A 12,036-nucleotide genomic window follows, 5' to 3' on the forward strand; every position below is an offset into this window, starting at 1 on the left:
TGGCTCACGGGCCCAGCCGCTCCGCGGCATGTGGGATCCTCCCAGACCGGGGCGCGAACCCGGTTCCCCTGCATCGGCAGGCAGACGCGCAACCACTGCGCCACCAGGGAAGCCCTATACCTTCATTTTAAGATTTAGATTTTGTTTCTTCTAAGCCGTCGTCAAATTAAGCTATGTTCATCAGATAGCCCTCCTAGCCGTTTTATCAATTCTCTTTAATTCCTGATTTTCCAACATTCGCAAAAATCCATGCTCTATTAGGTAACATGGCTGGTTGATCTCTGCAGATACAGAATCACTGCAGCTCCTTTGAGAGCAGAGAGAGACAAGAGGGCTCCCAAGGACCTGCCCACAGAAGTCTCTTGCTTATGTAGCACGACTCTTTCCAGTCAAGCACGTGACTTTCCTGTTTGCCTTCATTTGCTGTGGGAGCACCTGAGCTACTGAAGGCTAACAGTACCACATATTGATTGGTATTGGTAGGTATTGAAAAGGGTCCACCTCCGGCTGTTCCTCATTTCCACCTTCGCAAGGTGTGTGCACACCTTGTTTGCACTCTCTTTCCCCCGGTGGCACTGATTATTCACGGCTCAGTTGAGTCTACTTCATACGATCTCTTACTCCAGTATATGTGCGAGCTGCTTTACGTCTTTTTCTCTTCAAGAAAATCATGCTCTTTAAGTTTTTAATCTGTTTCTTCATCTAATAATGAAACCATTTTCCCTCAAATATTATCATTCAAGGAAAATAAAATGATAGTATTTTATATTTATTTATTTTTTTATTGTTGGTTATATACCAGCACATTCCTGCTGTTTTCATTGCATATGTAGAGTCCCTCAGTAATGGCATTTATTAAATATGTGTTAATGGTGTCATCTGAGAAACTAACAATCTTTTCTCATTCTTTTGTGGAAAGATATATTCTGATTTCCAAATTACCAATTTAAAAAGTTGTGTAATGAAACAGATTGTCCAGTAGAAATCTAATATGAGCCATATTTGCAGTTTAAGTTTCTTAGTAGCCACGTTAAGAAAGTAAGCACAAGTGAAATTCATTTTTCTAATCCAGTTTATTTAACCCACTGTATCCAAAATGTTAACATTTCTACATGAAACACAAATTATTAGTGGGATACCGGAAATGAAACATACTCCTGATGTATATGACGACAATAACATAAGTAATGGAACGATTAAAGTGGAATGTACTAAAACAACGAAGTTGCGTTTAAAAGGGAAAATATATCTGTATTTTAAATTAAATAAAATTATAAATTTAGTTTCTCAGTTGCACTAGTCACATTTCAAGTTCTTAATGGCCATGTGTGGCTAGTTAGATGGCTCACAAACAGAACCTTTTGTAAGTCAGACAGTGTTTACAGAAGAAAAAACACATTTTTGTAAAGGGCTCCCCCCATGTGTCAACCACAGTTTTGGTTTTTATCATTTAAAATTAGAAATAGATGAATTAAATTCATTTTAAAACAAAAGGTGAATTTCTCATCTAGGTGACAACCTTTTAAAATTTTAATTTAGAAGCTTAACAAAAATTAGAACTATTTTTAAATAGTGGAATGATTTCCTATCTGGAGCATGTAACTAAAGTGTTGAAACAAAACAAAAGGTTTTGCTGTTCTATATGTGTTAAGCTCACTGATTTCTTAACACTGCTTTCTTCACACATCCAAGCACCTTCCGACTATGGAACGTGCTGGATGAATAGAACTTTTTTATTATTCCTGTGACTCTATTCCTGTGAAGTAAATTTTTTTTAACCTTGAAGAGACTCTTTAATTTTACTCTGAACAACTCAAATAGTTTTCCGTTTCTTACAATGTAGTTTGTCTGCTGGGATTTAATATACTGTTTCTCGTTAGTGTTTTACATGCTGGATTTTCATTTTGCATAGTCACGTTGTTTGAACGTTTGCAAGCAGAGCAGACTAACTGCTATTGGCCTGTTTCTTTGTGTGGCATGATTTCTTCTCTCCACCTGCTCACAGCGGGTTGCCCACAGGCCTGAAGAGTAGCTAAATACTTTTGAAAATATCTTGAGATCCTGCTAAGGTCTAACAATTTCCGCATTTGTGTGATGTGAAGCTATTCGTGGTGTACCTTTGAAGGCCTTTTCCTTTTTATTTCTCATATTCTTGCTAAATATTTTCAAGAGAAGATAAATTTATTATAAATAACAGTACAAAGCTGATTGCAGAACTATCACATTCTGCATTGAATAGGTCATTGATATTCAACTAAGTGGAACTAATTTTCTGTGTTAAAGCAGACAAATTTGGAATAGTGTCACATGAATCTCATGTTATTTACTACAGAATACCAGATTAAATGGATTACTTGTGAATTGATTGCAGTGTTAAATAGATTATATAACATGATAACTTAAAATGTTCAGTGGGCCTTTGTAAAATAGAATATTACACAAGCACATGAATGTAATAGAAGAGATGTTATGTTTGTGGAATGTGTATCTGTGATATATTTGCAAATGCTTGTCCACACGGAATTTGAATAGATTTTTAAAATTTAACCTTGATTTTCTGTTTTTGAAGAAAATGAATGGATTTTCTCACCACTTCAGGAGAGAAGTTTAAAATGTTATTTTCTTTTTTCTGTTTTTCAGATTAAAATAACCCCCACAACTTCCGAGAACAAACTTTAGTTTTAATCCTAATAACTGTATGTGTATAGATGCTAAAATAAATATGTTAATAATATTTTAATTAGAAAATTAAATGAAGCGACTTACATTTTTGCTTATACTTTGCCAGTACAAAAAAAAAAAAAAAAAGTGGATTTAGAATTAATCATCTTACGTTTTCAGTCCCCAAATAAATGTATCCCATGTTTTTTCGATGTTTCTCCTCACCTCCCCACCCGCTTAGCAGTAACTAGGTGTTTTGTCCTATATTCATGTGATGACTCTAGACTCATCAAATGTAATAGGAAACCATCTATTTAGGATGCATAGGATATATAAATATGTAACTTAGAAGTAGTAGAGGATGGTATTTTTTTCTAACGAGGTAGGAAATGAAAGAGTAATTATTAACCATCTCCTTTTCACATTCCTGAAAACATCAGTTACAGTTACACATCTTAGAAACAAGCCCACCAGTAGAACAGAAATAACTCCTTTCACTATGCTTCAAAAAATTTAATCACCATTTAACAGCTGGGATGTATTTACAACTAAAATTTAAAATATTAATTTTGATGCAAGCCTGCCTGCTTTTGTAGTGTGGTCTAGAAGCTTAGCCATTTTCTTGACTCTAGTGGCATGTGTTTTATGATTTGGAGTTGCTTTTAAAAATTTAATATAATGGGAAAATGTCTTTCTGTATCCCCTCCCCACACACACATACTTTTTCTCCTCTACTCTCTGTTAACTAGAAAATTATGTTTTAGTAGCTGCCAGAAGAAGAGGATTTTGAATAGTATCAACACTGATTATGGAAAATAATACAAGCAGCTGCACTGCAGTCCGATAAGACAAATCCCGTAGTAATGGCCTTTAAAACATATTATCAAGTTGGAAATCAGTGAGGGAAAAAAGAAAACTATTACTGTTTCTTCCCCATACTGTTCAGTGAGATTACTTTTAAAGGTGAAATTGCCTTTGATTTTATTATCTTAGGAAGATATTTTTGGAACATTTAAAAATTTTGTGAATGTTTTTGCTTTTTTTTGAGTGAGCAATCTTGCTAATTTTGAATGAACTTGATTCTAACAAATGTTGAAATTATTTTGTTAACAAAGTCTTCCTAAGTACTTTTTTTCCTTAAAGAAAGAAAAAAAGGAGTTTGTTTTGTAAATGTTGGAGCTGACTATCAGAAAAAGAAAAGAAGGACGTTCTAATTTAGCTGTGAAGTGCCAATTAAAATAGAAAAGGGGGTAAAATACTTTAGGACAGAATATGTTTCATGAAAATGAAAGTTTTAATTTTTATTTTATTTTGCTTTTTTCTATTAGCTTATCAAGGGTCCAGTTTGTATTCATTTTTGGCATACCTCAGATTCATTGTAGGCATTGAGTACTTTGTTCTTCGTGGATTCTAAAACTGAATTGTCTTAATCCTAGACTGTGGGAAAAGTGTGTATTCCCGTTTGTGTAGAAGTAAATTCCAGTTTTGAATGAAATTTTATTTCCCTGTTTTCTGTTACATCAATCCTTATTGCTGAGATATGTCAGGTTTGAGTTCTTTCTTTCTTTCAGTGCACATCTACAGACTGTGGTAGCTGTGGTGGGAGGAATATCTGATACTTACTATGTACGTAATTTTAACCTGCTTTAAATTGAAGGCAAAGTTAAGGGTAACTTATTGGTACTTATATCTATGGTTTCCGTATTCATTGTTAAACTTTAATTGTATCTTTAACGTGAAAACAAAGTTTCTAAACCTGTTTCCATTTTACATATTGCAAAATCACTTCTGTTTGCCTGGGAATCAGTCCAACCCACGTAGGGTAAGGAAAAGGAACTGTTATATTTTTTTAATGTCTCTTACATAGAAGTCAACTCTGATATGACCTAGGCAGTGTTCTAGACTCTGGAGATACAGCAATGACCAAGACTTACACTGCAGCAGGAGGATGTAGATACCAAACACGTGACCACGTTAAAAAGGTAATTTAACAGGATAATTCATAGAAGGCAATTAGGAGGAAGTAGCTTTAGGTAGGGTTAGGAAGTCTTCTCTGAATAGTTAACATTGAGTTGCAACCTGTGAGGAGTGGGAGGAAGCCATGCAAAAATCTGGGGGAGGAAAGTCCCAAGTAGAAGGAATGGCACGTGCAAAGGCCCTGAGACAGGAACACGTTTGGTTTGTGTGGAAGCCAGGAGGAAGGCCAGTGTCTCCTTGAGTGGACACTCAAAGAGAGTGGACAGAGTCCGGGACCAGGTCATATAGGGTCTTCGTAGGCCAGCGAATTTGGTTTTTATTCGATTCCTATTGCGAAGCTTTTGAAGGGTTAGAGTAGAAGAATGGTATGATGTGATTTTAAATTACTGCTGTGAGGAGGGATGGACCATAGGGGACCAGTGGTGGAGACAGGGAAGTCGTTTGTATCATCATTGCAGTCACCCATACGAGAGGTGCTGATGATGATTTAGACGAGGAGCCGGCCAGACCCAGCCCACTGCCAGTCTTTGTACTGCTCACAAGTTGACCGGTTTTTTAAAGTTTGCAAGTATTACATTTTAAATGGTTGGAAAAATTAAAAGAAGAATAATGTTTCATGACACATGAAAAGCATATGAGATTCAAATTTCAGGTCTGTAAATGGAGTTTTACCAGAACACAGCCGCATTTATTCATTTTCATCTGTCCGTGGCTGCTTTTGGAGTTGTTATTGTACATAGAAGCTTAATGCCCTGATTTGCCCCTATCACACAGCAGTTTAGTAGCTTAGGAGTTTGTTGAGATTTTTTTGACGCAGGACCAAGACTGAAATTTTTCTGAGCAAAAAAGAACTGTCCTCAACCACTATTATGGAATGTCAAACATTGAATGGCTTTGAAAATTAGCTTGTGTCGCAGACTTGATAATGTTTCTTAATGAAGTCAACCAGAAATTGCAAGGCAAAACAGCATTTACATGCAAAGATGCATACTGTGGTAAAGTCATTTTGACAAATAATGTTTGAGTCACAACTAATGGCAAGCTGCTTTTTATACTTCCTAGGCTGTCAAAAGATTAAAGCAAGAAGTGGACTACAGTTCCAGCAGCATTTTTACAGAAGCAAAAGAAATTTCCATATTTCAAAATCTGTATAACTGTGCAATTGAGGATCTTCCACTCAACCTTCAACTGGAAGTGATTAAACTACAATATGTTACACTAAAGGCAAATATTAAGAGAAGAATCTAGCAAAATCTGGCCCTTAAAAAAAAAAAAAAATCTGGCCCTTGGGGGAAAAAATTTGCCAACCCTTGGCTTAGACTAAGATGGTAACAATGGAGATGGCTTGAAGTGAACTAATTTTGTTGCAGGAAGGGGACCCCTTCTAGGGCCCGAGAGTGGGCTCTTGTCTAACACTCAGAAATGAATTGTCCGAGGAGACACACGTGCTGACAAAGCAAGAGACTTTATGGGGAAGGGGTGGCCGGGCGGAGAGCAGCAGGGTAAGGGAACCCAGGAGAACTGCTCTGCCACGTGGCTCGCGGTCTCAGGTTTTATGGTCATGGGGTTAGTTTCTCGGTTGTCTCTGGCCAAACATTCGGACTCAGGGTCCTTCCTGGTGGCGTGAGCAACACTCAGCCAAGATGGATTCCAGCGAGGAGGATTCTGGGAGGTTGGTAGGACATAGGGACTGGAGTCTCCTCTCTCCTTTTGACTTTTCCTGAATTCTTCTGGTTGGTGATAGCTTGTCAGTTCCAAATTTCTTACCAGGACCTTCTGTTGTAAGATAACTCATGCAAGTGGTTACTATCTTGCCTGGCCAGGGCGGGTGGTTTTGGTCAGTGGTTCCCCTAACAACTTGACATATATTTTTGAGGGAAGGCAGAAAAGATTGGCAGGTGGATTAGATACTGGGTATGAAGGAAGTTAAAGAATTAAAGGTGAGTGAATGATGGTAATATTTACTGAGATGGGAAGGCTAGGGAAGAAGCAGGTTTGGGGAGGCAGATCAAGAATTCTGTTTGGACTTGGTAGGTTTAATATGTGCATTAGATATCCAAGTGTTGATGTCCAGTTAACAGTTGACTGTATGAGTCTTGAACTCAGAAGACAAATGGGAGTTGAAAACATAAATTTGATAGTCATATTCATGTAGATTTTCTCTAAAAGCATGGGTCTGCCCCATACAAAAGGTTCAAGTTGGACCGTTATCTTAAAACTAGATACAAAAATTAACTCAAAGTGGATTAAAGACCTAAACATAACACCTAAAACTATAAAACTTCTAAAAGAAAATGTAAGCAAAAAGCTTCATGACTTTGGACTTGACAGTGATTTCTTGGATATAACACCAAAATCATAGGCACAAAAGCAAACATAGACAAACTGGACTACATCAAACTTAAAAACTTTGTGTATCAAAGGACACAACAGAGTGAAGAGGCATCCTGCAAAATGGGAGAAATATTTGGAAGTCATACATCTAATAAGGGGTTAATATCCAGAATATATAAAGAACTCTTGTACCTTAACAACAAAAAATTAGATAACCTGATTAAAAAGTGGACAAAGGCCTTGAATAGACATTTCTCCAATGATGATACACAAATGGGCAGCACGCATATGAAAAGATGCTTGACATCACTAATCGAAAGAGAAGTGCAAGTCAAAACCACAATGAGATATCACCTCATACCCTTTAGGGTGGGTACTATCAAAAAAATCAGAAAATAACAAGTGTTTGTGAGAATGTGGAAAAACTGGAACCTGTGTGCCCTTTTGGTAGAATTACAAAATGGTGCACCTGCTATGGAAAACAGTATGGAGGGTCCTCAAAAAATCAAGAATAGTACTACCATATGATCCAGCAATTCCACTTCTAGATATTGCAATATATATCCAAAAGAATTAAAAGTAGGGTCTTGAAGAGATATTTGTGCAGCCATGTTCATTGCAGCATTATTCACAGGAGCCAAGCAACCAAAATATCCATTGATGGATGGATGAATAAACAAACTGTGGTACATACATACAGTGAAATATTATTCAGCCGTAAAAAGGCAAGAAATCCTGTCACATGCTACAACATGGATGAACCTTGAGGACATTATGCTAAGTGAAATAAGCCAGTCCCCCAAAGACAAATACTATATGAATCCACTTGTATGAGGTATCTAAAGCACCTACTAAAGTAGTAGAATTAATAGAAATAGAAAGTAGAATGGTAGTGACTAGGGCCTTGGGGGAGGGGAAGGAGGGGAGTTTTTGTTCAATGGGTATGGAGTTTCAGATCTGCAAGATGAAAGGTCTGGAGATCTATTTCACAGCAATGTAAATACACTTAACAGTACTGAACGATATACTTAAAATGGTTAAAGTGGTAAAGTTTGTTATTTTTTAACACAATAAAAGTTCCATTAATTGTAAATCGTAAGAGCCAAAGCAATTTTTAAAAAAGAAACACAAAGTTGGAGGATTTATACAGCCTGATTTCAAGACTATGAGACAGCAGTATCAAGACAGTGCGGTATTGGTAGATAGACATGCAGATCAGCAGAACAGCATAGAGTCTAGAAATCAGATCCAGATAAGAATGGTCAATTGGTTTTGGGCAAAAGCACCAAGGAATTCAGTAGAAAATTCTCTCAAAAAAATGGTGCTGGAAGAACTAAATATCCATTTGGGGGAAAAAGGAACACATTTATTAGACAGCAGATCAGTGGTTGCCTCTAGGCAAGGACTGGGGTTGGCCTGCAAAAGGGTAGGAAGCATCTTTTGGAGGTGATGGAAATGTTCTGTATCTTGATTGTGGTGGTGGTTTTGTACAACCATCAAAAGTTATAGAATTCTATACTTTAAATAGAATGCTGGGGTTTTGGTACATAAATTAGACTTCCATGAAGTAAACTTTTTAAAAGTAAGTATCAGGGGATGGAGGGAGAAGCATGGATCTGGATGAGAGCACACAGAGGAAGAACATAGATGGAAAGAGAAGAGGGCTGAGGCCTGGGTCCTGGGGCGCTCCAGCAGTTAGAAATTGAGTGCAGAGGCAAAGCTGGCAAACGAGGCTAAGAAAGAGCTGCCAAGGAGTCGGGAGAAGAGCACAGAGCATGAGATATCCATGAAGCCTGTGAAAGAGGTGTTTGAGAAAGGGCATTGTCAACCATCTATTGTGTAGGTGAATAAGATGACAGAGCTGACCAGTAGATATGGCAAGATGGAAATTGTAGATGACCTTGACAAGAATGACTACAGAAAATTAGTGGGGACAAAAGCCAGATGGGTGTAGGTTTAAACGTGAATGAAAAGTGAAGAAGTGGAGACCGTGAGGAGAAGAAATGGTCTAGCTTGAGAGAAATGTCTGTGGAAACTTTTTTTATTCTTTGTGTTTTGTTTATTGAAGAAACTGAGTCATTTGTCCTGTAGAGTTGTGTGTTGCCAGGATGTAGCTGATTGCATCCCAGTAGTGTAGTTCAACATGTGCTTTCTCCTCTGTTTCCTGTAAACTGATACTTGGAGCTTAAAGATGTAATCAGATTCAGGTGCCATTATCTTTGGCAAGACTGAACCATGAGTGGTATGGAGTGCCCCCCTAAGAGGCCATACTGTCTGGTCATCCTCTGTTGATGTTCAAGTTTAGGTCAAAAAATTCATTAAGGTTTACAAAATGATAATATTCTAATTTTGCCATTCTTTCATCATTTATTACCTGGAACAATTCTTTAAAGAGAAACTCCACCTCAGCTACTTCTCAGGTTACCCAGGAGTATTTGCCTAGGAAAGATAAAATTAATGTTTGATCCTTTCGTTTTATTTACCAGTTCTCAAAGAGCGCGTTCCCTATAATTCTTCAAAAGTGACTCAGTTGGGGTATTGTTTTTGCTTTTGGTATCCATTTTGTTTGTTTGTTTTTGGGTTTTGGGGGCGGTTTTTGGGGGGTTTTTTTGTTTGGTTTTTTTTGGTTTTTGTGTTTTTTTGTTTTTGTTGGTATCCATTTTGAACTCACCAGGTTTAAACATACTTGATATGTTTTATTCCATTGCAGTTAACATCCTTATTGATTGTCAAATTATTCCATCTTTGACCAGAGGGAGTTTCTTCAAGTTGGTTCCTGAGTCTTTTTGACGTGACCACAGTCTTTTTTTTTTTTTTTTTTTTTGCGGTACGCGGGGCTCTCACTGCTGTGGCCTCTCCCGTTGTGGAGCACAGGCTCCGGACGCGCAGGCTCAGCGGCCATGGCTCACGGGCCCAGCCGCTTCGCAGCATGTGGGATCTTCCTGGACCGGGGCACGAACCCGCGTCCCCCGCGTCGGCAGGCGGACTCTCAACCACTGCGCCACCAGGGAAGCCCGACCACAGTCTTTGAAAGCTCCCTTGCTTTCTGGTATGACAAGATATAGAAGCCTCATTTCTTCCCCAGACCTGGGTTCAGCCATTTTTCCAAGAAGCCTTGATTTCTTTGAGGCGGAAATGGTATTTGTAGATAACAGTTGGGGTGCTGGGGGTGCCTGTTGCTGTGAGGCCTTTTCATTGTTTCTGGGGAGGGTTCAGACACTATGCCACCACTGTCATCTTACCAGAATCCAGTAGCCTCACTTTTCAATCAGAAGTTTTCTCATTCTGAAGAATTGTTGTGATTGGGTCTAGTAGTGTAGTATAAAGGTGATTGACTCTGCTGATTCTTTCCTGGGAAATATGGCCTGGATCCTGTGGCTCTCCTGCGACAGGCTTCTGAGGAGGGAAAGTTTAACCACTGCTGGGATGAGGTCCTGGTCTGGTAGTCACGGGGATGCTTCAACCGAGGTTTTCTCCTCACTACTCTGAAAACCTCAGCAGTGTAGAATTCACCAGGTTGTTGGGCTGCCTACCCACAATCTAAATTGTTCTGCACTGTTCCTTTCCCTGATTTCTTGACAGCTATACTTTTAATTCTCCCCCAGCTAAAACTTCTGCTAGGCAAAGAGTGAGAAATATGAAAGTCACTCTTACCTTTCATAATGTGGAAAACTTAAGAATTCTTGGTGAAGATTGACCTTACATTTCCATTTCTGCAGCACTGACTTATATGTTTGTGGGATTAAGGAGGAAGTGCAAGAAATGGTCCTTGCCCTTAAGGAGCTCACCATCTAATTGATGACTTGGTCTAAGACAGTGTAGAGATATTCTATCCTGTACAGTCAAAATACTGGGGTTGGGATTCTTGCTCTCCGCCTGTGAGGCAGGCAAATGGCATTTTACATTCCTGCACCTTTAGTTTCCTCATAAACAAAATGGAGATCTTCAGATCTGTTTGCCCTCCAAATTCTAGAGTTCTGTCACTGAATCAGGTTTAGTTCTACTGTTGTGTTCGCTTAGTCCTTGAGTCCTCCTACCTGAGTGATTGCAGTAGCATTTTCCTCGTCCTCCCAGTCCAGTCCCTCCCACATTTCTGTATAGCTTCAACCTTAACTCAGGCTGCCAGTCCTTCTAAAACATAAACATGTCACTCCCCATTCTTAACTATAAGAACTTTGTAAAGTTTGCACTCCCTCTGGGTAAGATGTGACCTGGCTCTGTAATTACTTCTCAGTTTCCTTTCTTGTGACTTCCCTCCATCAGCCAAACCTATCTCTGGCCATGCTGAACTACTTACCATTCCTTAAACTCACCATGCATTTTCTTAATCTGAAATTTGCATAAACTGTCCCATCAGACCTAAAGTTTCTCTTTCACTTCCCATTTGGAGAATTCCCACTCATTTTTTAATACTCATCTCTTCTGTCTATCTCACATCTTCCTTAAACTTTCTGGACATTTATCTGGTCTGGCCTCTTATCCTGTAACACTCTGTACGTTTTGTACTATGGATTTATCATATTGAATTATAATTTATTTTAGAATTCTGTTCTTTCCTTTGGTCTCCTGAAAGGTGGGTCTTAATTCAGCTAGCAGTGCTCAATACATAGCTGTTAGACGGATGGTTGGCTAGCTGGATGACTTAAAGTACAAGTGCCAGCATCAGAACCTAGGATTCAAGCCTCAATTGTTAATCTCTTCCCCAATGAGGGAAAGAATCTATTTTATTCCATCCTGTGTTATATCTCTTTTTGCCTTATTAAGTTATGCATGTCCATCATAGGAATAACAGGTAAGCTAAAATGAAAAGTCAACCAGTATCTTCCAGAAATAACAGTTAACTGTTTAATGTGCATTATTTATTCTAGAGTTTTATCTATGATGTATAGAATTTTTAAACAAGATTTATTCTGAACATATTCTTTCTTTTTGCATTTAGAAATATACCATACACATTTTTCATGTCGCTAAAATTTTTAAATGGCTGTATGGGTATACCATAATTTATTTAACCGGTTTCTTTTCTTCATCATTTATTTACTTTTTTTTTTTTTTTTTTTTTTT

At 38.1% G+C, this 12,036-nt stretch overlaps 1 protein-coding gene across 6 annotated transcripts in view; it reads left to right on the top strand.

Moving 5' to 3' along the window:
• PCCA (propionyl-CoA carboxylase subunit alpha) overlaps window positions 1-12,036 on the top strand; it is a 378,662-nt gene that overhangs the window by 295,355 nt on the left and 71,271 nt on the right. The window contains exons 21-22 of one of the 6 annotated variants that reach the window (XR_008619078.1): window positions 288-479; window positions 2,641-2,769. The exons of 3 other annotated variants lie outside the window; for them this stretch is intronic. Coding sequence is in view for 2 of the 3 variants with exons in the window: in XM_028497436.1 (XP_028353237.1) it covers window positions 4,529-4,546 (18 nt within the window). In the remaining variant the exon portion in view is untranslated. Of the gene's footprint in view, window positions 1-287; window positions 480-2,640; window positions 2,770-4,528; window positions 4,632-12,036 lie in introns of those variants that run through there. 2 more of the 6 variants (XM_028497436.1, XM_055089706.1) reach the window with 2 other exon arrangements.

This window comes from Physeter macrocephalus, chromosome 13, assembly GCF_002837175.3.
Source record: "Physeter macrocephalus isolate SW-GA chromosome 13, ASM283717v5, whole genome shotgun sequence".
NCBI lineage: Eukaryota > Metazoa > Chordata > Mammalia > Artiodactyla > Physeteridae > Physeter > Physeter macrocephalus.